The sequence below is a fragment of the Scophthalmus maximus genome, chromosome 13 (assembly GCF_022379125.1).
Source record: "Scophthalmus maximus strain ysfricsl-2021 chromosome 13, ASM2237912v1, whole genome shotgun sequence".
In the NCBI taxonomy this organism is placed as follows: domain Eukaryota; kingdom Metazoa; phylum Chordata; class Actinopteri; order Pleuronectiformes; family Scophthalmidae; genus Scophthalmus; species Scophthalmus maximus.
The window spans coordinates 8,395,822-8,421,584 of record NC_061527.1 but is presented as its reverse complement, the minus strand read 5'-3'; the positions used below and the strand labels follow the sequence as shown (position 1 = coordinate 8,421,584).

At 41.5% G+C, this 25,763-nt stretch overlaps 3 protein-coding genes across 6 annotated transcripts in view; all 3 read left to right on the top strand.

The window, feature by feature from the left end:
* Positions 1-7,426, top strand: part of arid3a (AT rich interactive domain 3A (BRIGHT-like)) — a 44,686-nt gene extending 37,260 nt beyond the window's left edge. The window contains exon 9 of the mRNA XM_035647422.2: positions 76-7,426. Within this exon, the coding sequence (XP_035503315.2) occupies positions 76-224 (149 nt within the window). The 3' untranslated portion in view covers positions 225-7,426. The remainder of the gene's footprint in view (positions 1-75) is intronic.
* A 1,206-nt stretch (positions 7,427-8,632) lies between these two features.
* On the top strand, positions 8,633-15,959 carry ctdspl3 (CTD (carboxy-terminal domain, RNA polymerase II, polypeptide A) small phosphatase like 3). Of its 2 annotated transcripts, none has more exons than XM_035648424.2 (11): positions 8,633-8,944; positions 10,229-10,352; positions 10,471-10,611; positions 11,354-11,468; positions 11,795-11,906; positions 12,225-12,311; positions 12,997-13,059; positions 13,408-13,487; positions 14,085-14,211; positions 14,543-14,638; positions 15,423-15,959. In XM_035648424.2, the coding sequence occupies exons 1-11, from the start codon at positions 8,816-8,818 to the stop codon at positions 15,486-15,488; spliced, it is 1,140 nt and encodes a 379-aa protein (XP_035504317.2). In that variant the 5' UTR covers positions 8,633-8,815; the 3' UTR covers positions 15,489-15,959. The 2 variants fall into 2 exon arrangements, with proteins under 2 accessions (XP_035504317.2, XP_047192923.1); XM_047336967.1 differs by lacking the exon at positions 8,633-8,944 and adding an exon at positions 9,660-9,705.
* A 1,562-nt stretch (positions 15,960-17,521) lies between these two features.
* On the top strand, positions 17,522-25,582 carry LOC118318648 (transmembrane protein 79-like). Of its 3 annotated transcripts, none has more exons than XM_035648489.2 (5): positions 17,522-17,809; positions 20,551-20,835; positions 22,661-23,227; positions 23,833-24,046; positions 24,868-25,582. In XM_035648489.2, the coding sequence occupies exons 2-5, from the start codon at positions 20,562-20,564 to the stop codon at positions 25,121-25,123; spliced, it is 1,311 nt and encodes a 436-aa protein (XP_035504382.2). In that variant the 5' UTR covers positions 17,522-17,809; positions 20,551-20,561; the 3' UTR covers positions 25,124-25,582. The 3 variants fall into 3 exon arrangements, with proteins under 3 accessions (XP_035504382.2, XP_035504383.2, XP_035504384.2); XM_035648490.2 differs by lacking the exon at positions 17,522-17,809 and adding an exon at positions 17,913-18,273; XM_035648491.2 differs by lacking the exon at positions 17,522-17,809 and adding an exon at positions 18,302-18,479.
* The last annotated feature ends 181 nt before the right edge of the window (positions 25,583-25,763 follow it).

Below are 25,763 nucleotides of genomic sequence, written 5' to 3'. Positions count from 1 at the left end.
AAGCTGCTTTTTTTTTCAAGAATACTTTGAATTCTGTCTTAAATTTCTGTGTTTCTTGTGTCTTTTCCTGTCCAGGCGTTCTTTTTGCTCAGGCAGCAGCGGGGTTGGCCTCATCTGGTGTGTCCGGATTGTCCGTCTCCAACGCGACCACCGGCGGTCGTATTGCCCCTCAGCAGCAGCAGCAGAACACACCTACCTCAAACTCCAACAACCCGTTGTCTTAACAAAACCCCCTAAGCCTTTCCCCTCTACTCTTTTTTTTTTTAAACCACCATGCTAATTAAAGCCAAAAACCAACCTCATTTTTTACATCCTCTATGCCAAAAAAGAGAAGACCCATAAACCATAAACCATACAGAAATACACAAACTGAACCTCAGATCACTTGAAGTGCACTATCTCAGGTTTTCTCTCACAAAACTCACCTCTTTTGTTCTTCGTAGCCAAAGTAGTTTTGGAATGGAAAAAAAAAATATCCTAACTGAGAGTCAGTACATGCTACACAATGCACAACTTGTGAATTATTTATTTCTGCATAAATGTACAGCTTATCGGAGAACAAAAGATAAGGTAATAACCAGGAAGGGCAATGCACTGTTTACACACACAAACACTGCTACTGACTGACAGTAATGTTTTATCCTCAAGGGGAGAGATTTTTTTTTGTTCTTTTTGTTGTCATTTTATTATCATTAGTGTTCTTCTCTATTGTGTTTTATCCTTTAAATCTCTAACAATCCTCTCACTGCAGGAAAAAAAAAGTTATATATTTAGAATTCTATAAAAAAGAAAAAAGAAAATATGAATATCCTCTATTTTTAATCAGAAAAGCTTTAAAGCTATATGTTGTTTCTTCAGGGCATGTATCAATGTACCGCTGTGACCTCATTTTATGTAAAACCTTATAACCTTATTCACATGGCAGCCAGTTTGGATATCTATGTGGAAGAGCGTGTCTGGTGCAGGTCTGCACTCCTCTTGTGTACCGAGATACAGTACACATCATATCAGATTCTCCAGGGAAGTTTGAAAATGCCTGGATCTCGAGAATCTGCAAGGATTTTGGTTGGCTCTGGAATATATTTGGTCCAATGTTGATCTCTACCAGAGTTTATGGAGTGGCTATTTTGCTGCAATGCCACGTCGCTGACGTCCCTGCTGAATTCATGTAGTTGTTGCGGTTGCTCTTCCTGAAACAGCTATCCGAATCCCTCACCTGTTTGTTGACATAAGGCCAGTTCAATACATATATATGCCAATTATGCAGGTACATTATTATGTTTAGTGATCAAAATGGCTGTTTGTACGAATAAGGTCCGTTGTGCAGGTTAGGAAAATGAACTGAAGCCTTTCGTTAAAACGCTGGTCTTTTTGAGCCTAAGCGGCGTCCACACTGCGGCAGTTCCTGTCACCGTTTGGGGTTCAGCTTATATGTGAATATCACATTTTCCATTGTTCTCAGGTCTGCTCATCGCTTTGTATTATATATCATGCAGTCTTCTATAACACCTGACGGAGTAATGCTTTTCAACATCTTTCTCTGCTGAAAGATCAGTTTTTTATCTTCGTCGGGACTTGGCCTCCTTGTGGAGTGATTGTCTTCAGGTCAGATGCATGCACGTGTTGTTTGTAGGTAAATGTCCGTCAGCAACCAGGAAAACTGTGATTTCCTGTCTTGAATCTACAGGAGTCGAGCGTCCACTGAATCCTTGTTATTGTGGAGACACTCACATGGACAATCAGGTGTCAGGAGACATAATCTGTGCTTCAGAAGAAATTTATCCTGACAATTATCTCAGCTCATATCTGATGTTTTTTTCGTTCTTTTCTTGTATCATAGATTACAAATGCCCTTGCTCTTTGTTTCAGCTTTGTGTTTTTGCATGACTTAGTGCTTATCCTGATCCAAGTGCTTCTTATTCCCGTGCTGTGACGAGGATGGGGTCCTCGAAACTAGCTCGCCATCGATAATGCAGAGGATGTCTCGTGATCCTCTGACTGTTTTTACGATGTTGCTTGATTTGGGCTTTTGATAATTGTTTGATCAGAGATAATCATGGCTGTGGCTGAGCGCTTGCTTGTGTCTTAGTGTTTGCACAAACGCTCACTGCAGTTAGATTTATAGAAGGTTAAATCTGCCACAGCTGAGACGCCATGTCACCTCATAAGTAGTTGTGTGTCTGCATTTTGAAGTAGATCAATCATTTAGCTTTTTGAACTTTAACCTATGTTATTTTCTCTGGGCCGTTGGCTGTTAAAGATTGTTACTCAATACCACCCAAAAACAAAACTGGTTCTCATTGGTTTAGTTACATTACTTAATGAGACAGACAAACCACCGTTTCCGTCATGTTTGAGGGCTAAGTTTATGAACGTGACAAAAGAGGAACTCTGGTCAAAATAGAAACCGAAACTTTGGATACAAATCACCATCTGTTAGTTTTTGATTCAAAGACGCTAACAAATATGGTTACTGACTCACTTATTCACATTTATAAGGCCAGACCAGTGTAATGCACAGCTGCATGCGCCGCCTACAGGCAAGAAATGTAACAACAACAGCAGCAGCAGCAGTCTGACCTGTAGAGGAAGGTAGTGTTGTCCTTACCACCTGCAGGCAAAGACACACAGTCTGTGTACTTGAGGTTTAACATGCTGTCAGCTAAAATAACTCACAATCAGAGGCTGAAAAACGAATATTGTTTTGCACTTACCTGCAGTGGTTATTAAATAGAACTCAGCTTGCAGTTGTGCACCACAACCTTGTTTTTTTAACTAACTCTTTAACTCTTTTTCATGCAAACCAGCCCCAGACAAGTGAGGTGTAATTTGAATTATTCTACCAGTCAACAAGAACATTTTGAAAGCTCCAGAGCAGCTACAGAGTGGACCTTGTTGTGAGATCATGTTTTGGTCTCAACAGATTTGTTAATTGCAGATTATACAGTGACACAAAGTGAGAACTTTAGTTCACTGTCTCGGTTGACTTAACATGTCCTCGCCCTGGAACGCAGCTGCAACTGTAGCTCTTATATGCGGTGCACCTCGGTCTGGCTCGAAGTGCACCTGCACGTCTGAAACTGCTGCTGCTGTTGTTGTGAATCAACACTGGTTCATACAACCAGGTTACAGTGAATGCTAATGAATGGAAAAACAGCAGGCCAGCCAGACGACTGAGGCCAGTTTGATCTATGATCATATCTATGCCAAGCAGGGAACCTAGATGAAGGTTTCCTCCTCTCCTACCTTCTGCATTTTGTCTCGGGGTATCAGTCAAACGCTTATTAAAAACAATACCTCGCTGCTTCTGAGAACAGGTTTAACTCAAAACAATGAAATCATTTTTATTGTCTGAGAAGCATTTGTGGAACTGAAACTCCAGTCCACAATTACAGCTTTGCTAGTTGTTGTGCAGTGTGGCTCTGAAGTAAGCCAGCAGATTAATCCGACCTCAACTATTTATGAAAACATAAATAGCAATTATGCCATTTTGACTCATATAATGGAGCCTGATGTCAAGATTTACAATCCCGTTTGAAATATCGATTGGGGTCTCAGTGTAAAATCCTTTCAGAGGAAGTCCATGCATTTCTAAACATGTTATACAGGCAGTGCTGTTCAGCATTGACACATTATCCAAAGCATTAGCATTATATATATATATATATAAAATGTCTATGTGTAGTTTTTTTTTTAGATTAGATTTCAATATATATATATTGAAATCTAATCTAAAAAAAAACTGCACATAGACATTTTACTACAGTTCCTGTACATTTGTACTTATTATCTAGTTTAGTCGATTAATCTTTAGTAAAATAAATTTAAAATTTGTGATATAAAGGTGGATTAACCAATGAAATCGCGGGATTTCTAGGTCCTGTTTATCATCGGTTCCTTGTTTCTTTCCCGTATGACAAAAATATTTAGCCATCATCTTATTGATATGGCATAACTAAGCTCTACTCAAGATTTTTAATTAATTTGTCAATTCCTCAAAACACCAAAATTTGCTGCAAGCTAGCCCTAATCAACCAGAGACCTGTAACTGCAGTTTAATTTTACCTTTGACTTCTTCATTTTTATGAATTTTCTATGCAGTTCCCCCAAAATATATTAGACAGAGTTATAATTTCTATGGGAACGTAAGATGTCAGATAGTCAGATTCTGGTTTTGAATTCTATTCAGACCAAATATGTGATCGTTGAGCGTCTTTGGTCTTGGTTGGGCAACATAGCCTCTGCAGTAATGTTGGTGTGCACATGCTGTGCTAAGCTATATTTACAATATATGAAGCATGACTACTGCGAAAAGACCCAGGGTGTACAACAAAGAATTTTTAAATTAATTTTAAACTCACTAGTCACCTTTGTCATTATTCATCCGTTCAATCAGTAGCTACTGTAAATGTCATATATTACAATATAAAAGGCCATAGATGATTACTTCTCTTCATGTTTCTGTCTCTTCCTGAGCAGCAGACGTCACAGTTGCTGGTAATGACTGACAATCAGATAAAGGCCTGTCCTTGCTGCAAGCTTTGGATCGGGGGGGCCGCTACAGAAAGTAAAATTCAATCAATCCAAATCTAACGGATCAACATTCCTTCTTTAGATTTGACCCTGTGACCCTAAAGGGCCTTGAGGCAACACTCGTGCACCTGCCCTCCTTCAATAGATCCATTTTTATTGCGTATCTGTCCACCGGCTCTGTGGGATATTTGCATTTGAAAAGCGGAGGTACTGCAGCTCTCTTTTCTCTCCCCTTCTCCCCCTCTCTGTGCACAGCGTCTTCCGGGGAAGGCTGGCATGTATTTAATTGCATTGTAGCGACAATCAGGAGATGCTATGACAACACAGTATACCTTCAAACACTCAGACATCCCTTCGACCAGAACCAAGGCCCGTGTCTACCTCAAAGACTAAAAGCGTTTGGCAGATTTCTTTGCTTCAGCCGTGACAGAGAATCCTGTTGAAGGCTGAGTACATGCAGAAAAAACAGTCAAGATGTTGATTTATAGTTTGGTTTGACGATGAAAGAGATTGTAGAGACCACGGACAATCACCTTCAATCGATTTTAGTAATGTGAGGGGAATCGTAGATATCAGGGGAATCAGATATCAGTTTCCACCTTTGAAGTAAGAGCTCCCCTCAGTGGTAGTTTTCGTTGTAACGCACAATCAGTTTAGATTTTCCTATGTAGAAAAACTTGGTTTGATTGAAGGCTGTTTGATCATTTACGGCAAAAGAATGACATATTTTGAGTGTTCATGTCGTAATTTTTTTCCAGTGTTTCCAGAGGTTTTGCGGCATTCAGATCATCGTAGAACACTTTGTATAATCAGTTGAGTTGAGCTCTAAGGATTCATTCACAAACTGAAAACCCAATCAGCAAACAAACCTAAAACGACATGTCCCATCTCTTTTCTTCTGTGGTCAGGCGGGTTCCAACGTATCGGAGGGAGCTGATATCTGATATTTAAAGAAACATTGGAACAGCGCAGTTGTGAAAACTGCGTCAGCCTCAACTCTGCTGTACTTCGTTTGAAACCCAAAGGTTGATCCGAGTTTTTTTGCGGGGCAGATTTTGGTTGTTTTTCTGAATGCTACCAGCTGCACTGCGTCTGTAGCTGCTTACCCTAATGTAACCTGCAGGTGGTTTTCATTTTACATCAGCACACGACTTTGCACCTGCAGTTCTTGGCTTTATCTTTATTTGTTACATTACTGTCGTGTGGTAATGCAGTTAAAAGCTTGGATTGATTTCAAAAGTCAGCTTGTTTGATGCATTCAGGGGCTATTGTACAGATCAGAACAGTGACTCAGCCAGACGAATTCTCTTAATGGGGAAACGCATTTTGTTCGTCTTGGAGTTTGATTTCTTGACAATATCAGTACTAAATGTTCAGGAGTCGACCCTCAAATCTCAGATGTCAGAGCTTCTGATCTGTCAGTGTCATAACACAAGAACTTTCAAGTGCTTTCATCTTGAAATATTGCTGCTTTAACTCCCCACCAGAGCTGTAGCTCAAATTACCTCTTGAAAACTTACCAAGTCCAGAGCGTCTTGCATGCAAAGTTGACTGCTGCTCCCACATGGCTGCGTACGTGGACATTTTTGCCAGAACATTTACAGGTTAAGGTGTATGTGGGTTCAGGGGCTTTCGGCTGGACTTCGCCACTGACTTTACCGCCATCGGGTGGACTGTGGAGAAGGGACAATGATGATGATAAAATAACAAGATGCCTTCTGCTGTGACAATTGTTGTATGAATTAATTAACCTGTATTACTCAGATTCATTAAATAGATTATTGCTGAAATGTGGCTTTTTAGGGCTCTGGATTATATCATGTTTATATTGTTTGTTTTGTTTTTGCTGTCTTTGCTTTTTTTTTTTTTTTTTAATGCTGTAGCAACCCTGGCACACAAGAGATTACATTTAGAGCAGATTTATTAGCGATAATCATGACGATAATAATGTCATTATTTTAGGGGAAGCGTGTGATTGTCATGTGTGTGAGCGTGCAAGGCTGTTTGTGTGTGTGTGTGTGTGTGTGTGCGTGCGTGCGCGTGCGTGCGTGCGTGCGTGCGTTCGTGCGTGTGCGCATTGGCTTTGTGTGTCTTTGCGTCAGCTTCAGAAATGAAACAAGGCTCTGTCTTTTTGTCTCTTACAACTTCTCAGGAAAATCTACCTCTGCCCCAGTTTGATGCATTTAACCCAGTGAGGGCTCCAGTTACAGTCTAGTTGGGTACACAAAGAGGACACGAGGACGACCACCAGGGTCCCAAATGAACCATCACACACCAGTATACCAGTTTACAAGATTAGATATGAGTACAGTTGCCTGATTATACACAGTTGATTGTATTGCAAAGAAACACTGGTGTGGTGTATTTATAACATTAAATTTCAAATATATGAATGAATATCCTCAGCAGATATTTTTTCACCCTGGTATATGTGAACTCGGTTCATTTTGGACACCGAGGTGGTTTCTCTGTCTCTCTGCTTCTCTCTGTGTCACAGGTTTGTAACACTTTGGCTGTTCAGTTCATTTAAGCACCAACAACAGGGAACCTCCAGTTCAACAGCTTAATACTACTAGTACTAGAAACAAGTACTGGTTCTAGTACCACTGTTAGTACTTCAAGTCATTATTCATTCTGTTCTATTAATGTGTGTTTATTCCTCCTTTTTCTACAATTGATTACTTTTATTTTCTTTTTTTTTGATGAATGGGATGTTTCCTGGTAACCACGGTAACAGTGGAGTGGCTGTGAGCAATGCAACTGTTTTTTCTTTTTGTTTTTGAAGGGTGAAGAGCTATTCTTCTACACATATATTTACGCAATATGTGTTTGTGTGAATACTTTTATTTTGAATCTGAAATTAATAAAATATCACCTTTCTCAAATGTCAAAAGTGTCAGAAATGCTTTTTTTTCATTTAATCTTTATGTAAGTATATAGTATATGTTCCTTCCATTTTAATTTATTTTAAACTGCAGCTGCCAGATAAATGTAGTTCAGCAAAAAATAAAAAATACAGTAGGAGTATCTCAAGTTAGGGAGGGTTGCTCAGAGTCACATTCAAAACAATATGATGCATTTAGAAATATGCAATGCATTAGAACAGAACATATAGAATCAAATGTGATAATCAGTTATACGTAATGAGTAATATCCCTGACAAGGGTTGTCTGTGTTTATAACAGAGAAACAAGCGTCGTGAAGCTTGTGAGCATTCTGTGTAATGGGTTTTAGGTGTTTTAACATTTTTGTTTTCCTGAATCTGAATCCCTTACATAGTTCCCTGCTCTTGTTTCTCTGTTTTCTGAGTGATTGCATTATTCTGGTCTTCATCACTCAATTAAATTCAAAAATTAAATTTAAACCCGGTGTTTAAACTGGCATGTTATATCATTAGGTATTAATAGTTTTAAGAGGAAATTACAATTTAAAACTAGGTTTCTGTGCTCTTATTTTCCCAACATTGGGCCTTAGATTTCACCCAGAATGATAAACTGACATGTGATCTTATCATGTATTTGAAGTATTATTTGTTTTGTCTTTGAGGGAAAAAGAATTTTAAACAAGGTTGTGGGAATTCTGCGTGATGTGTTTTACGTGTTTTAACATCTTTGTTCTCTGTTCTTGTTTGTATGTCTGTTTTCTGAGTGATTGTATTCTTCTGGTCTAGAGTTTGTCTTCTAGACTCAATTAAATTCAAATAATGGCATTTTGTAAATAGTTTTAGGTGGAATAACATTTAAAACAAGGAGTCCTGTGCTCTATTTTGCTCTTCATCTATAGATCTCACCCGGTATAATTAAACTGGCTGTATTTTTAGTATAATAAATGAAGAAAAATAAAACTGTAACTTTTCATGTTTTAGTCATAAGATTTTTCCGAGTTCTTAAAACGCACGTGTTATCGTGTTAAACATTTGAATTTTTAAAAGTGTTGAGGGGAAATAGCATTTCAAACGATATTTCTGGGACGACGTGACTTTTCAGGCGCTGTAACGTGACTCGCGTCTCACGTTGACGCTTGGATCTGCTGAAGCACCGCCCACTCACTGTGTCAGCAGTGGCGAACCTATCGCACCCCGGCACTTTTTAAACATGATTCGAGAAGACGCGGGGCTACGCGGGGCGGGCGGAGTCAACTACTGAAGCTACCGAAGCGAGCCAGCCTGGTGGAGTGGAACAAAAACAAAACAAGGAACGAGCAGCGAGGCGCCTGATTTAAAGACCCAACAGCAGAGGGGTTTGGTTTTAGATGTCCACAGGTCCCGCATGAAGAAGGTAGAATGAGACTCAGGTCTCAGAAAACGGTCACACCTTGGTCGGAGTCGCCGAGGACCAACCGCCGCCGATCCACCAAGGCGACGCCGAGACGAAGTCGTCCATCGGTGACCGAGAGCCCGCTTCAGACCGAGGTGACTATACCTGCTGGTCACGACGATATGTTCTATCTGTTAATACACCTGTAATAACCTCGTGTGTGTCCGTGGTACCGGTCCTCACCGTGTTAGTCACAGTCAGATCCGGGAGTGTTAGCAGTCGCTGCTAGCTTGTTGTGATTGATGCTAGTTAGCTAACGTTAGCTTGCTGTTGTTGTTGTTGTTGTTGTTGTTGTTGTTGCTTCGATGGAGCAGGATCAGGGCGATAGGTGACTTTTTATTGATCACTCATCTACTTCACTGCGTGCTGTTGTTATTCTCTCCCCAGCTAGATCAACTTGTCCTTGTGCTTTGTGCTTATGTGCTTTACGAGCACCGGAAACTGTTGAGACACGAATCAGTCGTTTATTAGGTCGATCAAGATTAAAACTAGTATCGTCACCTTCCTCAAAATAATGGCCCATGTCATTTTTTCAGGTTTTTCAGAGAACACAAGAAAACTGAACCCAAATATTGAATATATGATATCTGTTATTAATTTCACTCAAAAAGGTTATGACAATAGATGACTATTGACATGCTAATAACAATGTCTGTCAATTGTGTAACATAAGAGGAATGAATGACTCAGGCACTTTTTTGAACATGCCTTTGTGACATAAGCAATTTTAAACCTTCATCTTTGTCAACAATAAAGCATACGTGACAAGCTAACGAAACATAATGCTGAGGAGGCATGTGCATCTCCTCACTTCTCCCTGTAGCTCCTCTTCGCTGGGTTCCTGACTGGCAGACTGGTAGATTTTCGTTGTTCTTGATGCAGCCGCCATCTTGTCGGCTGCTTTTGTGTTTTTTTGTGTGTCTGTTTTGCATGTCAGTGTTTGTCTGTTTTTTAAGTATCTTATTGTGAGTTGTTCTGACCATTTCTACAGCTGTAGGGAAGGAGGACGACTTCAATCCACATAAAAATGATAAAAGACTTTGGGGCAACATTTGTGGTGGTTTACTTTGTTGGTATTTTGGGCTGAAACCATCCAACAATCTCACTTCTGTCATTTTCATCAGTTTAACATCACCGTTTGAAACCACTCCTAAATGTGATTTGAATGATGCCTCAAAGGAAAAGAGGAAACCAGCTTCTTTCTCAAACTAACAGCTGTAAATGCTACTTGGGACTGGGGTTATTGTAGTTTGATTAGTTTCTTAGTGTTGAAAGCTGCATGACCAACGAGTGATTTCAAACACGTGGGTGAAGATAAATTTACTCATCCGTTTTTGGTTGTTAAGGATAACTTTATTTTTTACTCTTTGGCTCTGCAGGTTGAAGAGACCTTGGTTAAGGATCCCCACCACTCTGATGACGAAGTTCCCACAATGACGAGGCGGCGGCTGCCTCGCGGCCGCGCAAGGAAAAGGGCCATCGCTGTTGACGACAGAGAACCAGGTATGTTCGGCAGAGTCCAGAAGTTCTCGCAGATCTTATTTACTTAACCAAGCACTTTTTTTTCTGAAGGTGAATTTCTTACACTCTTTCCCTGACTGATCGTACTCTTGTGTTCTAGATCTGGACTTCAAGACTCCGATCAGGCCCATCATGCGTCGCGAGCGCATACTGTCCGCGATCGACCCGGCGTCTCCTGGCAACTCAACAGCCAGAAACATCTACTCGCCCATTGTGCGTTTCCTCACACCCAGCAAAGAGAGTGAGTGCAGCTGCTGTTACTGAAGGCGTTTAAACAATCTGGACTCCATGAATACAAGACCCAAAAAAAGAAGTCGTCATAAACACTTTTCGTGTTCTGGGACTTAGGAATGTACTTAACACTGTAACTTCTCTTTTATCCATTTTGTGATATACTTATGTACTCGTCCATTTATATGGGTTTTCCCCTCCTCTTTATGACAGTCTAAAGATATCTCTTTGTGGCTTGTATGAAAATATTTGCGTATTGTATTGAGGTTATCAAATAGGAAGAAAAGCGTGAGGCTCTTGTCCTGCTCAACAATGTTGTGAGCTCACAGTTAGTATTTTTAAATATTTTTGTATTTTAAGCTGCGTTTCACCCACGTGCTGCGTCTGTGAACTTCTCTGCCGGAGGAGCTTTATGTGTGAATGCAAATATCTGACTCTGTTTAACCGACCAGCTTCTGAGAATAAAGTCAGTATAATGTGATTGAGCCCGTGTGGGAATCGTGCCAGTAGTTGCCTTGAGAATTCACATTGAAGGACTGGGCTTCTATAATCCAATTTTCTATAATCAAATGGAGTATTTCTAGTCGCAGAAAGAGTTTATCTAAAGTGGCTTCAGTTTCCTTTTTATAAAAGCTGGTGTGAGTCATAATCATTCCCTTTCTGAAAAAGCCAGAAGCAGCGTTGAAGCTGTTGATGGCTTTAGTTTATACATTGACAGTTTATATGTATTTTTTGTTTGTTTTTCTGTCCAGATGTGAAGTGTGCACGTGCTGGAAGCAACGTTTTGATGAGCCCAGAACAAGGCGTCTTTGGTTTCGGCTCCATCGACCTTCTGTCCGGAGACGAGGACGATGACATCTTTAATCCGTGAGTCAATGTCTTCTGCTGTTACTGCTAATTCATGTCTGTTCATTAGATTATTTCGATGAAATGAAAAGGGAGTTATTTTGTTAAAAAATAAGCATCTGGGTGAGTGTCTGATTTCAATTCAATCCAATTAGTTCATGTGCAATTTGAGGAGGGTTTGCAAACAAAAGTAAAACATTTCAGATAAAAAAACCTGTAAAATACAAGTAACACTGTTCTGTTTATTATTGACTCTGTTTAACCACTTACTGGTTTCATGTCCTTTTTTTTTTTTTTTTGGTGTAAGTGATTCTTTCAATTTCTAAGAGCATTCTTTTTCCCCCCAGATTTACCTTCATCAAGAACATACCATCACAGTCTCAACATTCCCGACCACAACTCCGAGATATTCCGCCCAAGACCCGGAGCACTCCAGAGGCCACGCTGGTGCTCGACCTGGTGAGTTTAACCCTCCGTGGCCTCCTGCTCTCAGGAGTCAGGGCTCGACTACCGGAGGTGATGGCAAAGCGCTGTAATCACTTACCGCCAGTAACGGTTCCACCTCGTCGTTGGTCCAAGGAAATTAAATCCCTGCCCTTACTTTTCACTATGATTTAGTTCTCTTTCTTAGTGTTTTCTGCAACTATGCATTTGCATATTGTAGGATGGATGGTGCCTTATTCTACTTGAGAGTAGAGCGAGAGTTCAGCCGTTTAAAAAAAAAAAAAAACTGGTTTGTTTAGTGAGATAACGTGTGATTGATCCCTGTCCTTCCAGGAGGAGACGCTGATGTTCAGCTCTCTGAACGTGATCGAGGACGCAGAGTTCACCTTCCACACGGCGTTCCAGGACAACAGATACAAGGTGACTGCTCAGTGCACGCTGCTGTTGAAAGTGAAAGGATGATGGAAGAAGAATTACTTTAGTGTGTTTGTCCTGTTCAGTGAGAGACGACAGGACACAGGAGATATGAGCAAATCTAATCTCAATGTGGAGAAATATCAGAACTAACAATCACATCCACCATGTTGGCATTTATTTCATTCTGTAAAAAGTCGGAGTAAACAACAAACTAAAGCTGCACAAGTTAATCGACTAAAAAGCTATTTTGATAATCGATTAATCGGTTCAAGTTCAGAATTCTTTCAGCTTCTTAAATGTGAATATTTTTGGTGTGTGGCAAAAAAAAACAGCATCTTGTGGTTTGGGAAACATGATCGACATTTCTCACCATTCTATGACATTTATCTACCAAACAACTTATCGAGAAAATAATCGACTGATTAATCCATTATGAAATTAATCGTTAGTTGCAGCCCTGCCTACAACACACCCTTTCAATAAAATATATTCTATTGGCTTTGCTAATAAAATGTGACAACAATTCACTTTTTTTTTCCAACCAAAAAATAAAAAAGCAACATTAAGATTCAATTATGTAAACTGCTCTGTCAACAAGAGGTTAAGATCAAATCAGAACTGAGGAGGAAATGGAGAATGTGTATTTACATGTTCATTTATTTCTTTCGTCCTCCCTTCTTCTCAACAGGTGCACATGATCCTACGACCACACGTGAGAGAGTTTCTTCAGTCCATGGCAAAAGTCTATGAGGTTTGTGTTAATCTGATTTAAAAATATTTTTCTTTTACTGGTTATTTATTGTAACAGGGTTTTTAATAAGTGTCATCTATGGTATATGCTGTTTGTTTTCAGTAATATTCACGAATGAAAACTCTGCAAAGATGACAAATCCTCAGAACACAGATACTCTTTGTATCTTTACAAATCCCCTTTATTTAAATGCAATTCAGTTGACTCTATTTAGTTCAACCACTAAATTATTTTTCTTTGTATACGAAAGTAAATATAAGTGCTATGTAGTGTCCATGGTGCCCTGATGCCCATCGAGATCCGGTTTGTGTGGAATCGGTTCCAGCTGCTGTTTGTGTTTTGTTCCAGCTGTTTGTTTACACGTGTGCAAAGAAGGAATATGCTGAGAAGATACTGGACGTCCTGGACCCGCAGAGGAAACTGTTTCGGTATGTTTCCCTGACGTCTCCTTCCACTTGTGTTCTATAAACTCTCTGCTCGGCTGACGACTTTTAACCGCCCGTCGGCCCGTCTGTGACGATTGGACTGACCTACATCTGGTCGCTGCTCGTGTCAAATGGTCTGCTTGTGTTCGGACCATTAGTCAAGTCGCTCTTCCGTGTTTGCGTGCAACTGTGATGGATTTAGCTGATTATTATCCAGAGTGAATTACAATGAGTGTAGATGTGTTAGTTTGGCCTCAGGTGGTAGAAACTCAGGTTGACCTTTTCTAACTCTGGGTAAGACCCCACTTCGCCCCCAGAAAGGCCTGAATTATTTGTGGCATTGATTTAACAAGGTGATGAAAACAATCCTTAAAGATTCTGCTCTGTGTTGACTTGATAGCATCACGCGATTTCTTAAGATTTTTCCGCTGCACAATTGGTGCTGCCAGTTTGCTGCTCCACCACACCCAAGGTGCTGTACTGGATCAGATGTGGCGACTGGGGGAGGCCTCACGTTCACCAAACCAGTTTGAGAGGATGTTTTGTGTCACGTGTTTCACAGAAACTGGTGTCAATGATTTTAAATTATTGTACTTCCAGGCATCGTCTGTATCAGGACGACTGTGCCTGCGTCCTCGGCCACTACATCAAAGACCTCAACATCCTGGGGAGGGACCTCGGCAAGACGGTGGTTCTGGACAACGCCCCTCACACGTACCCGTACCATGTGAGCACCACCGCTGTTTTTCCTCTGCTGCCTTAACTTATTTCCCCCCATGATAACTTATGGGAAGTGACGGACCTCTGTCACATAAATTAAATAAAAGATGTACATTTTATTATGTCCTAGAACACTTTCGTATTTTTTCCCATTGACTAATCGTGAAAACCAATGACGATACCTAAATCGTGTTTTAAAGGTCATGGTATATGATATACGTTTTCCCAGACCCTACATTTTTTCCTGGGCTCTCGGGCCAGTTGATGTGCGTAAACGTTCTAAACGCACGCACGTGAAAACTTGACGTGATGAACAGAGTCGTTTGGTGTTTTCACAGCTGATGAACACGATTCCCATCAAGAGCTGGTCTGGAGAGTCGGGGGACAGAGAACTCCACAAACTCATCCCCTACATGGAGAAGCTGTCTGCGGCGGTATGTCTGTGATATCCTCAGTTAACGTGTTCATTTGATGTCTGTTTCACACAGACGCACACACAAAAGCATGATTCTAAAGGTTCGTTAAAGATAATTAACTATTAGATGGTTTAAAGAACCAAAGTCATGTTGTTTCTGGAAACAGCTTCAGTTTGTTTGTGCAAAATCTCACCCTCACGTTCTCACATCTGCCTTTGTGAAAAATTGAAGCGTGTTCCTGAGGTTTACTTTGCGTATTCTCAGACAAAACTGCCTTCAACTGTAACAGTTGCTTGAAGAAACCTTTGTGATTTTGTGGAAAGCTCAGTTTAAAGCCTCTATGTGAGAGGAGAAGAAGTGTCTTCACGTGTTGAGCGAGTGGCAGTCGACAGTGACTTCACCCGTTGGTCTGTGAAATCTTAATAAGTAGATCGAGTATCACTATGACTTGTGCTTTGTTTAGTTTGGTCTGTCATTCGGTGTCTCCTTCATTTAGTCACTGTGACGTGAACTCAGCTTTTAATGCCACTGAACAAAAACTGATTAAGGTGATTTCCATGCCGTGAGGATTATCTGTTCTGTAAAAGATGCATCAATGCTTCTTTATCAAAAGAAAAATGTCGTTAAAGAGAGATCCATTAATACGTAGAAGTGTGTTACTGTAGATTCAGATAGTTTTTGTCAGGACCTTTTTTCAGTTCTGAATAAAACAGCTGCTTATCGGCCGCAGCATCTGCCCTGCGGTCCTTCCTCCCCCGGTCTCACCGTTCTGTCCGAACTATCTCTTGCTGTGTTTTTTCAGGAGGATTTTCGGGAGGTGCTGAAGAAGAGGAAGGATCACTTCCACCGGCTGCTGTCGGAGGACTGACCAGCTTTCACCCCCAACCCTCCACCTCCCCGCCTCACTTCTAACTAATCTACGTGACTTTCACGGTTCATGTTTGCATTTGTTTTGTGCTTTGGCTGTAAAAGCAGAATCCATCTTTGAACTGGCCCCTGACCTGAAGCCTGAAGTTGTGTTGTGGGTGGTGGACACACTCGGCCTCCTTCGTCCTCCCTGATGACTTAAAAGGACGAGGCAGATCGGTATTTCAAACATGCTGCTGGTCGTTCATCACCTAAACCCCTTTTCTCCAAGACTCATTCCACAGGGCAGTAACTGCTGCCTGCTGTTTGTGTTGATGTACATGACAAAACTTGAATGATGTTGTTTATAGAAATATTTTTTTATTTATTGACGCTATAGCTAATCAATGGCTATTATCTCTGTATATTTCAAACATGCTTTTTTAAAAATGCAATAAAATCACCCTGATAGTAATGGGGGAATAAAACACTGGAGTTGGTCATTGTGACTTTACTTTTAGCTGTGTGTGTGTGTGTGTGAGTGTGAGTGTGAGTGTGTGTGTGTGCGTGTGCGCGCGTGTGTGTGCGTGCGTGTGCGCCTGTGTTTTGTTTCAGCTCTGGATTTTGAAAACGTGCGAGCTGAGAGATTTGTCATGAAAGCTTCTGCAGATCAGACTGAGGAGGAGGAGGAGGAGGTCAGAGTGGACAGCTGTTAATATCATCACTGAGGTAACAGTGATACAGCAGAATGAAGTTTCACTTCTGTCACCCACTGTTAAAATCATGAATTTACGCTTTCCATTCTGGCGTTTTATTTCAAATTGATGAGAAATAGTGTTTGTTGTTTTAGTCCTCTCTTCTTTCTTTTTTTAACCCCGTTACTGAGTTGGCTTCCTTAAAAAAAAGTTCCTGCTGTTAAAACTCATCCCTTCCTGTGCAGCAGGAAAGCAAACATTCAGAAGAACAAATGGAAAAGATTTGGAAATAAGGTGGAATTACAGCCAGAGTGAGACAGTGAATTAATATGGGAATATTACCATCACATTAAACATTCTCCTTTGAAATGTCCCCACCATATGGCTCTAGTTTTAAAAGAGATGGGGTTACAGTTATCACAGGTAAAATTGAGAGTTTTTACACTTTCTCCAAATGCTGTGAGCTAGAACAACGTAGAGACTTTAATTCAGAGAAGAGCAGGTGAACTGTGGAATGTGTCCACAAATCAAATGAATGAGGAAAAAATATTTAGTGGTGTTTAAATGGAGCAGTTTTTTCCCCCATGGAAATCTCTCTGGATATCATTAATAAACTCAGCACTCGGCTAAATTAACTAATTACAATATCAGTCTCAAGGCTTTGGCTCTACTTTCCTCCCAAATGTAATGTGGCTTAATTTAACTAACTACATGGTGGTTTTCAGGAAACTTTCAAGAAATTATCAATCAGACTTTATTATATATTAACAACACCTGTAAAATAAAGCAACACCTGAATCTGTTATAGGAATATTATAGTTATTTCCAAGAAAATAGTCATAAAACAGACATTTATTTTTCAATCAGTGAATCAAATGATTAGACTGTACAAAATATTGATCTGTTGAACAAAGAGTCAATATCATCATTACAGTGATGTAGAGAAGCCGCAACTTTTCACATTTAAGAGGCTTAAACCAGCAAGTATTTGGCATTTGTGCTCCATATGCCGCCAGAACATTTATGCAGTTATTAAAAGAAGTTTATGATCGAATAACAAAACTTACAACAGAAACATTAGAGCCCACCATGAGAATAAGCACAAACATGTCACTAGAAAATGAATTATTCAATATTATGTTAATGTTAAATCTGTATGATACTTGAGTAACATTGTATCACAGAATCAGTGGCGGAGTCAATAAAGTCCCTTCGTCATAATGACATCATAGGATCATATACGCAGCAGCACATTAGTGCACCAGAGTAAATGTCTGCTGTCGTGTTTGGACAAACGTGTGTCGAGGATGTGACTGTTACCGTTGGATCTGCAGTCGACTGAGAGCAGAGGTCCTCCCCCCACCCCCCCTGCTCCTCTGGTTTTATTTGCTCCATATGGTGTTTGACATGGTACCCAGCAAGGGAAAAAAAGAAAAAGAAAAAAAACTCTTGTGTGGGCGGAGGGAGAAAGCCTCGTATTTTGTCCGTCCTGAAATTTGATTCAGAAGTCCAGGATCCTGGAAGACAAAAAGCGAACGGAGGGGGGAGGGCAGCCAGGCAAGAGAGACGGACGGAGTGGGGCTTTTTTAATTCTCCTCCTGCGAAGGGAGAGTAAAGTCACCAAGTACCCTGCAGCCTCCGACCAAAAGTAAGTTCATTTATACAACTAATGTCTCTAGATTCCACTAGAGGTGTGCTTCTGCCTTGCAGCGCGTCTCAGTAACTGTGCACAGCTCTAATTGCTGCTGAATCAGATCTGTGCCGCAGAACGACTCGTGTCCTTTACGCACCGATTCGTGCGCATTCGGGCTTTATTCCTTTTATCCCCTAATCCAGCACCTCCCTCCTCCCTGCTCTTGGTCAGACACTGACAGACTTCACTTGCCTTCTGGAAGAGGGATTCTTATCGTGGTTTTTGTTTGGGTTTGTTTTTGTTGCTTTGCGACAGTTCTTTTTTTCAGCGGGGACTGTAAAAGCACATTGACGCATACGCGCGTTTCCACATCCTCGGCCCAGCTCCGAGCAGCGCCGACATGCGACTCCCCTCCGAGTCCTGGTCGCGCTCTATACATGGAGAAGTCCTCATTGTTTGGAGAGAGATCCTCGCCGCAGGTCTTTCTTTTTCTTTTTTTCTTTTTTTTTTTTTTGCGTGCGCCACAGCTGGATGTGCGCCAAAAGTCAAAAGAGGAGGAAGAAAAAAGGGTCCAGAAGAAAACGCTCCAACTCCTCCATGAGTCTGCACATGTTACTAAAGAGCCCGTGGAGGAGAAGAAAAAAATCAGCACACAAGTTTTTAAATAACGGCAGAGCAACAAAAGGCGCGTCATCGGTGTCACTTTACACTCACTGGTCAGACGCTTTGAGCAATTTTATGGGAAGAACTGGCCAAAAAAAAGTAATAGATACTGATGAATGGAGAAGTCAGATCATTTACTTAGTTAAAACAGCAACACCACACTGCTAAACAACTCATTTCCAAGTGAAAGTCCTGCATGCAAACGTGTAATTGATAAATGAAGATTGATTGAAATATTTGCACAAAATCTACTCCAAGTATAAAACTATAAAAGTACTTTCTAAAAGTTCTTATTGCACAGAATCACCCCTTTAAGTCTTTGGATCGCTAGTGATGTAATAGGTTTATTTTTCCTGCTTCACACATTGTTTGATTATTTTATCTACAACGATGGATCCTATTATCACAAAGTGATCACATCCGAATAGGTAACGTAAATGCGGCTGTCATGTACGTTTATCAGAGTTTGAAAGTACAATATTTCCCCTGAAATGTGCAGTGGAAGTATGTCTTTGTAAAAATGGGAATATTCAATTAAAGAAAATTGTAGTTAAGTACAGCACTTAGAATATTTGTACTTAGTTACTTTCCACCTCTGGTACACAAAACTGTTCTCTGTTGACCCACAAACTGTCTGTGACTCTTGATGAAAAGAGATCTTATGTAATTTTTTCCCCACTCTACATATTTCTGTTGTCAACTCTACAAGTGGTCCTCAGATTGATCTGCGTGGTCAGGTGATTAAAGGAGGAGTTAGGGAAAAAATATTTGGAATCGAGCCGTGACCACACCGAGGCCATGGCCTGAGATGAGGGGTCACAGGTCAAAATGTTTACTGTATAGACAACTATAATTGTAGTGCTAGTTCTTCGCCATCATAACAGCAGCAGGGCGAGATTTTATATCATCCAGGGCATAAGCGAACTAAGCGGCTGCTTAGGGCCCCTGTGGCCACCGTGGGGCCCCCATGCAAACTGTAACGATAGGCATGACACAACCCCAGTCAGACAGTCGATTAAAGAGACAGTAGTGTAAAAATATTAAAGGGAAACAATTTAAGTTCGGCAGAAATGGTGAACGATTGGTCAGATTTTGAGCTTTAAGGCAGGAAAGTTTTAAAACCTTAACTGATGCTGACATACTGAGTACTTTGAATATTATTTATTAAAGGATGCTTGGGATACACACACCTTTGCTTTCTTGCTAAAAGTAAGATGAGCCTGCATTGATTGTCTATATCACTCATATATGACAATGGAGCCCGGACTCTCTTAGCTTAGCTTAGCATAAAGACTGGAAACACGGGGGGAACAGCCAGCCCGGGTCTGTCCTGTGTCATCGAAAACCTACCAGCAGGTTGTATAAACCAGACATTTCCAGAAGCTTCGCAGGCGACATGGCCTCAGTGTCCTGGCTGCTTGATCTAATGTCTCCTATGAGCAGTTTCTTCAGGGATACATGATTACAAATATATATTCCGAGTAGTGTGTGTCAGTCATCTATAAGCTTTACATAAAATGTATGTTTTAACATGTAGATTTTGTTTCAAAGGTCTCAGGAAAACTGAAAACTTAAATGAAAACAATTCGGACAGAGCATGGCCTCACAGAGGAAGATAAACTTCGACATCCTGTCAGTGGTGACATTAATTTCCTTCATCCCCCTTCGCCCAACCTCTTCTTTTGAAAGTCGGCAAGCAACCTTTTTCAAAGCAGAGGTGATAAAGTGGGAGAACAAAATTGGAATAAGGGCAATATGTAAAAGGAAAACAAGAAATAAATGCACCACTCACAAAATAAAATGAATAAAAACAACTTTAGTTTGACATTCTGACTTGGCTTCTGCAGTTTCCATAGACGTCTCTTGTGACTAGAAATCTGTTTTTTAATAAATGGTTTCCTTTTTCTTATGACTTCAAATGTTCTGTCAGGGCTTATGTTGATGTGGCATCTTCTTATGCCTTTTATGTGCTCGACCTCTTAGTGCCCCTATCTGACACTCGGGAGGACAGAGGGGGATTTCACCGCCTCACATGTCCCTGCTTTGGTGTTTGTAACTTTGTTTCTGGCCCATTTTCCTTCTGCTGCGCCCAGGCTGACTGACTATGAGCACCACAGAGCTTCAGGCCACTAACCGGCAGAACGCGAAGGAGCTCGACAGCATGAAGGAGTCCATCAGCGACATCATCAACCAGCTCCAGGACATCGACCCGGCCCGGCTCTCCTTCTCCCCCTTCCTGGACCTGGACACTCAGATCTCTTTGGCGCCTGTGTCAGACAGCCCCGAGTCCTCGATGGAGGAGCTACACTCGTCCTCCCACTCCGTCTCCGGCTCCCAGCATTCCCTTGAACCGCCACCAGCAACGCATCAGCCAAAGAGTGAGTTATCACTGCAACTGTTTTACCGTCTCTCTGATGGAGCGGTACGATTTGAGGGGAGGCCAGAACAAACTCGCGATGGCTAAAGTTGAGTTGGAGTCCAGACTGAATCCAACAGGAGTTAAGACAGAGTCAGGGCTGATTAAAGCAGCGCAACAATTAATAAGCAGTGAATCTGATTCTCTGGTCTTAAAATCTTTTTTTAAAAATTGATTTTGTTTTAATCAGTAGGAACTCTGGAGGTTTACTGGTTTACCAAAAAGAAAAAAGCTTTATTATTACCTCCGCCAACATAATCATTTCTCCACTGTCCGTCGGTTGGTGTTTTGTTTGTTTGTCAGCAGGAGTACACAAAAACTACTGAACTGTTTTCCTTGAAACATGGTGGAAGGAGGGGACATGGGCTGAGAAAAAGAAAAATACATTTCCCCCACTTTGTTTAACATTTGCAAGACATTTTTACCAGTCCATACAATGCATGAATTTTGAGGAAAAAAATATTTTGGGAAATGATATCTATGAGTGTGTAGAGGGACTGGAGAGGGGCCATTCTAGTGTTTATTATGTGATGTAAGTGAGATTGTAGACTTGAGAGCTGTTTAATGTTTTTATTGTGAAATCTCCATCTCTGATTTGTTCTTTTAAAGATGGATTTTTAGGAAGGGAACCTTTTTGTGGATGAGATTTTGTTTTGAAGACAACAAAGTGTAAAAAGTCATGCAATTGCATAACACAATAAGATAATCAATAAGATAATCATCTGACGAACTCACCCGGAAAAAGTTGTTTATTGGTCTCTATTAAAAAAAGGACACGAGGCAGACAAAGTTTAAGAGGCTGAGAAAGTGTTTAGAGTTTGAAGATCTACTGTCCTGTGGGAGGGAACCTCATCTATAATCTGAAGTGGGTGAATGTGTGCAACCACAAGTATCTCTGGTAGTTTATGCTTCAGCCTCGAGAACTTTGAGATGTTTAATCGATGTTGATATCATTGCTGTCTGAAAACACCTGGGTGAGAGTTTTCCATCATGAATCGTTAAAATCAGTGTCGGATTGTTTAGTTTCTTTTTACATTTTGGTTAAAAACAGATTTCTAAATCTGGGATTTTCTGATCTGGTCTTTTTTCTTGATGGAAAGTTGATATTTTAGTAAAATGAATGGAAAAAAAATGAAAGATGGAAAATAATTTCATCGGATAAGGCTGGTGACTTATTTCCAACATGTCCCGTGGAAAGACCAAAACAAGCAGCACATCATTCTCTCGACACTTTTCTCTGTGTGGCTCTCTGAGCACATTGCTCCTCCTGAAGATATACATCTTCAAAACAGGTTCAGCAGCTTCCTGAAACCACTGGGCCCGGTGGTTTTTAGTAAATATTATTCAGACAGGAACAAGTTGTGCATTTATTGGTCACTATCAGCTGTGGACTGATACACATTTGATGCTGTAGTGAGTATTGACAGTAGGATGTTGTACGTGGGACTGAATCAATTAAAAATGATAGTGATCATCTTCAAGAACGTCAACCCACCACTGAAGATCAATGTCACAGGGGAAGAAGAAGGTTTGTCCCGCAGCTAGTGAGATCAACGCATTGCTGGTTTGGATCTTTGAACGGTATTTGTTGACAATAAGATAAATATAAAATTTTGTCACACTAATCTTTTACATGCAGACCTCTCTAAAGGTTTACCTGAGACCCAGACCTCTGCTGTGCAAGCTGGACAAAAGGAAGTGGAAGACGGATCAGAGTAAACCTGCAGTTGGGTGTTCTAAGTATCTGGTTCTGGATGTTGTATTAAAACGTGCTCTCATTTGAACAGGCTCTGCTCCCTGCCACCAGCAGCCCAGCGACGGCCTCCCAGAGGAGCTGCAGGCGGATCAGACGGAGGAGGGGGAACTGGATCAAACTCTTTCCAGTCCAATCATCGCAGCGCACGACTTGGACGCTGCCACGGAAAACTTCATCGGCACTCCAGCCCCGGCCTCTCAGGGAGACCTTCCCAACGGCACAGACACGCCGAGATGGAGTCCAGAGTCCACCAATCTGGACTGCAGTGCGGACGAGGGTCGACCTCTGATAGGCCAGCCGCCAGAGAGCGTGGAGCTGACGGTGTGGCGCTCCGAGGGGCGGGAAGAGACTTGTGAGGCCACAGAGGAGGCTTTGGATCGGGGACGCTGCTGCTGCTGCTGCTGCCAGTGTAAATGCTGTCAGAGCGGCCGAGTTCCCGCTTTCTTCTCAGTCCTGGCGTCTCTCCTGTGTGCAGCTGGGATCCTCTATGCACTCTATTTCTATGTCCCCATTAAACCGCCCGACTGCCCCGACATAGCCAGCCGCGTCATTTTCACCTCCTGCTGCTGCGTGGTGGCGGCCGTCCCCATCCTACTCGGTACGCTTCAAACACCTGCACGCTGACATTCAGGAACAGCTGTGTGTGTGCGCCACAAATTGAAGATAAAGATTAAGAGAGGATTTGGTTTGTCTGGCCGCCTCGTCCAGGAATGTTTCAATGTCTGCTGTCCCCTTTAATTTCATGCGCTTTCAACCTCAGTGCAGCAGACTTCTCCCCAGGCCTCTGGAGAGAAGCATAATTTCCTCCTCCTGCACATAGCTTTAAATGGAAACTACAATAAGAGGTTGGCTGCGTGTGTTGTCTCCCAGGCTGTGACCTAATTGTTTCAGAATATTTTAATCACTTCCCAACCTGGGCAACCAGAACCAGAGGGCAGGTGGCAAAAACATCCAGAACCAAAGCCTATCTTGATCATTTTCCTCTCAACTATTTTGTCATGTTGATTAAAGAGAGGAGTTTTTGCATGCGTGCCATTTATGCTGGCAGTTGCTGTATTCAAATGAAGAAAAATCAGGTAAACAAAGTAGGCTCTCAGATGAGATCAATTGCAGCTCGAAGTCGCCGAAAGCTGAGAGTTGTTTATGGAAAAGTGGCTGTGGTTCAATCTGCTAACTGACATGTTGCTCTTTTATCCCTCGCAGCGATGCTCATGGGCGCGGCGTGCCAGTTCTGCACAGGCTCCTTCAATCTGCTGGAGCCGTTTCCACGAGGACGGGCGGCTCAGCAGCTGTTTGTCACAGCGTCCTTGGAACAGTTACTACTCTATGTCCTCAACCTCGTCGTTATGGCCGCTTTACTGCCTCAAGACCAGCTGAAGTTGGTGCCTATACTGGTTGCCATGTTCATCTTTGGAAGGTGAGCGCCAGAAATGTTCAGATTAAAAGTCAGTGGATCACCAAGGTCGTTAGGCTTCCTCCTCCGAGGAGCGTAGATGTCTGCACTAATGTCAGCGTCAGTGTGTCCAGTGGTTTTTAGTGAGATATTTCAATCTGGACCAAAGTTGGGGACTGACAGACCAACATTGCCAGTCCTTCAGCCATGTCACTCACATGGCTAAAAATGAACACAACCACTGTCATTAACACAACCAAAGAGAATTTTGGCAGGCTGTGTTACACTCAGACTTTAGCACAAGAACTGAACTCAGATCCTTTAGTTTTATCCAGTTTGTGGCGGCGCTCCGCTTGTATTCTATCAGCCGTCGTGCATTCAAGTCCCGTATGAGTCATGTGAGTTTGGTTTATAAGTGCTAAAAATAATATACAAGATCGTTTTATATTTTGAAACATCGAATAGAATCTCGGCCAAGTAATTTATGTCACAGTAAGAACATAATTAGCATTTTTCTTGAAACATAAGTTTCCTATCAGTTTGAGAACGTGGCACATCGACCGTGGTTTGTTTCTTTAATGTGTCTCTTAACTTAAACACTCATAATCATTACTTAATCAATTTACAGTGCAGTGTTACTACTTTAGTAAAGTCTATTAGCTTGTAACTTCTGTCAGACTTATTTAATCGTCTTTCTGAATCATCCTTTCCTGAAAATAAGCCTAATTGACTGAATCGAGTCTGGTTTAACTGGTCATGTTGCTTTCCGAAACATCATCATCGGAGAGGCTGTGAGGTTTGAACTTGATCTGATTTGCTGTTTTGGTTTCTTTAATCCTCGGCAGGCTCGTTTACTGGGTCAGCCTGAACGTGTGCAGCTCCTGGCGGGGCTTCGGCTCCGGCCTGACCGTCTTCCCGCTCCTTGCCATGGTGGCTCTCAATCTGTTCCTCATGTACACGCTGAATCTCAAAGAGCCACTCTTTGGATCTCAGGACGTCCTCTATAATCAGGTCACCCCCTCTTCCTGGTCAGGGGAGACATCACAGAGCCCAAGTGGCAAACCAGACATCCTACCCACAGACATCCTGCACTCTCAGTGAGGAGGCGAGCGGCGCTTTCTTCTTTCAGAGGAGGAGATCTTTCCAAAAATAGGCCATTCCTGTGGTCCGTAGTTCAGCACGCTGCCACTATAACCTCCAAGTGTGTGACGGATCAACTTGTGCTTCTGCTCCTCCTATACAGGACTGTTTCTTATGTGGATTCATGCTTATTATCTGTAATGTAAGAGCTCCTTGCCCACTAGTGGTGGGCGAGGCCTTTGAACAATGCTGTAGTCTTAAAACATTTTTCCTTTTAAGCTATTCCAGTGCCTATATTTAATGTTTTGAACTCTTTAGTACTTAAAAACTCTGCTATATGTATATGGCTGAATTTGGTTTGACCCTAAAAAACCACGAGCAAAGCAACTTCAATTATCAGACTTTATTATTATTTGAACTGTCCTAAAAGATTGTACATGATGAAGGAAGAATTAAAGCCATTTGTTAAAAAAAAAAAAAGTATTTTCATCGTTTCCATTTGTTTTGACGAGTTGCTGCTTTTTGCTTTGACAGAGCAGCTATTCCTGGAGAAACTGCACTGTGTGTTTTCAGTGCCGGGTCTATTATTATGTGATAACATGCTCTCTACGTTCTCTGGACGCTCTCTCCATCTCCACCCTGCTGGCGTCCTCACTGCTGC

Coding starts and splice junctions, on each gene's coding strand:
- LOC118318648 (XM_035648489.2), top strand. CDS start 20,562: ATGAGCACCACAGAGCTTCAGGCCACTAACCGGCAGAACGCGAAGGAG. Junction 20,836..22,660: donor AGCAACGCATCAGCCAAAGA/GTGAGTTATCAC, acceptor TCATTTGAACAG/GCTCTGCTCCCTGCCACCAG. Junction 24,047..24,867: donor GCCATGTTCATCTTTGGAAG/GTGAGCGCCAGA, acceptor AATCCTCGGCAG/GCTCGTTTACTGGGTCAGCC.
- ctdspl3 (XM_035648424.2), top strand. CDS start 8,816: ATGAGACTCAGGTCTCAGAAAACGGTCACACCTTGGTCGGAGTCGCCG. Junction 8,945..10,228: donor AGAGCCCGCTTCAGACCGAG/GTGACTATACCT, acceptor TTGGCTCTGCAG/GTTGAAGAGACCTTGGTTAA. Junction 13,060..13,407: donor CCATGGCAAAAGTCTATGAG/GTTTGTGTTAAT, acceptor GTTTTGTTCCAG/CTGTTTGTTTACACGTGTGC.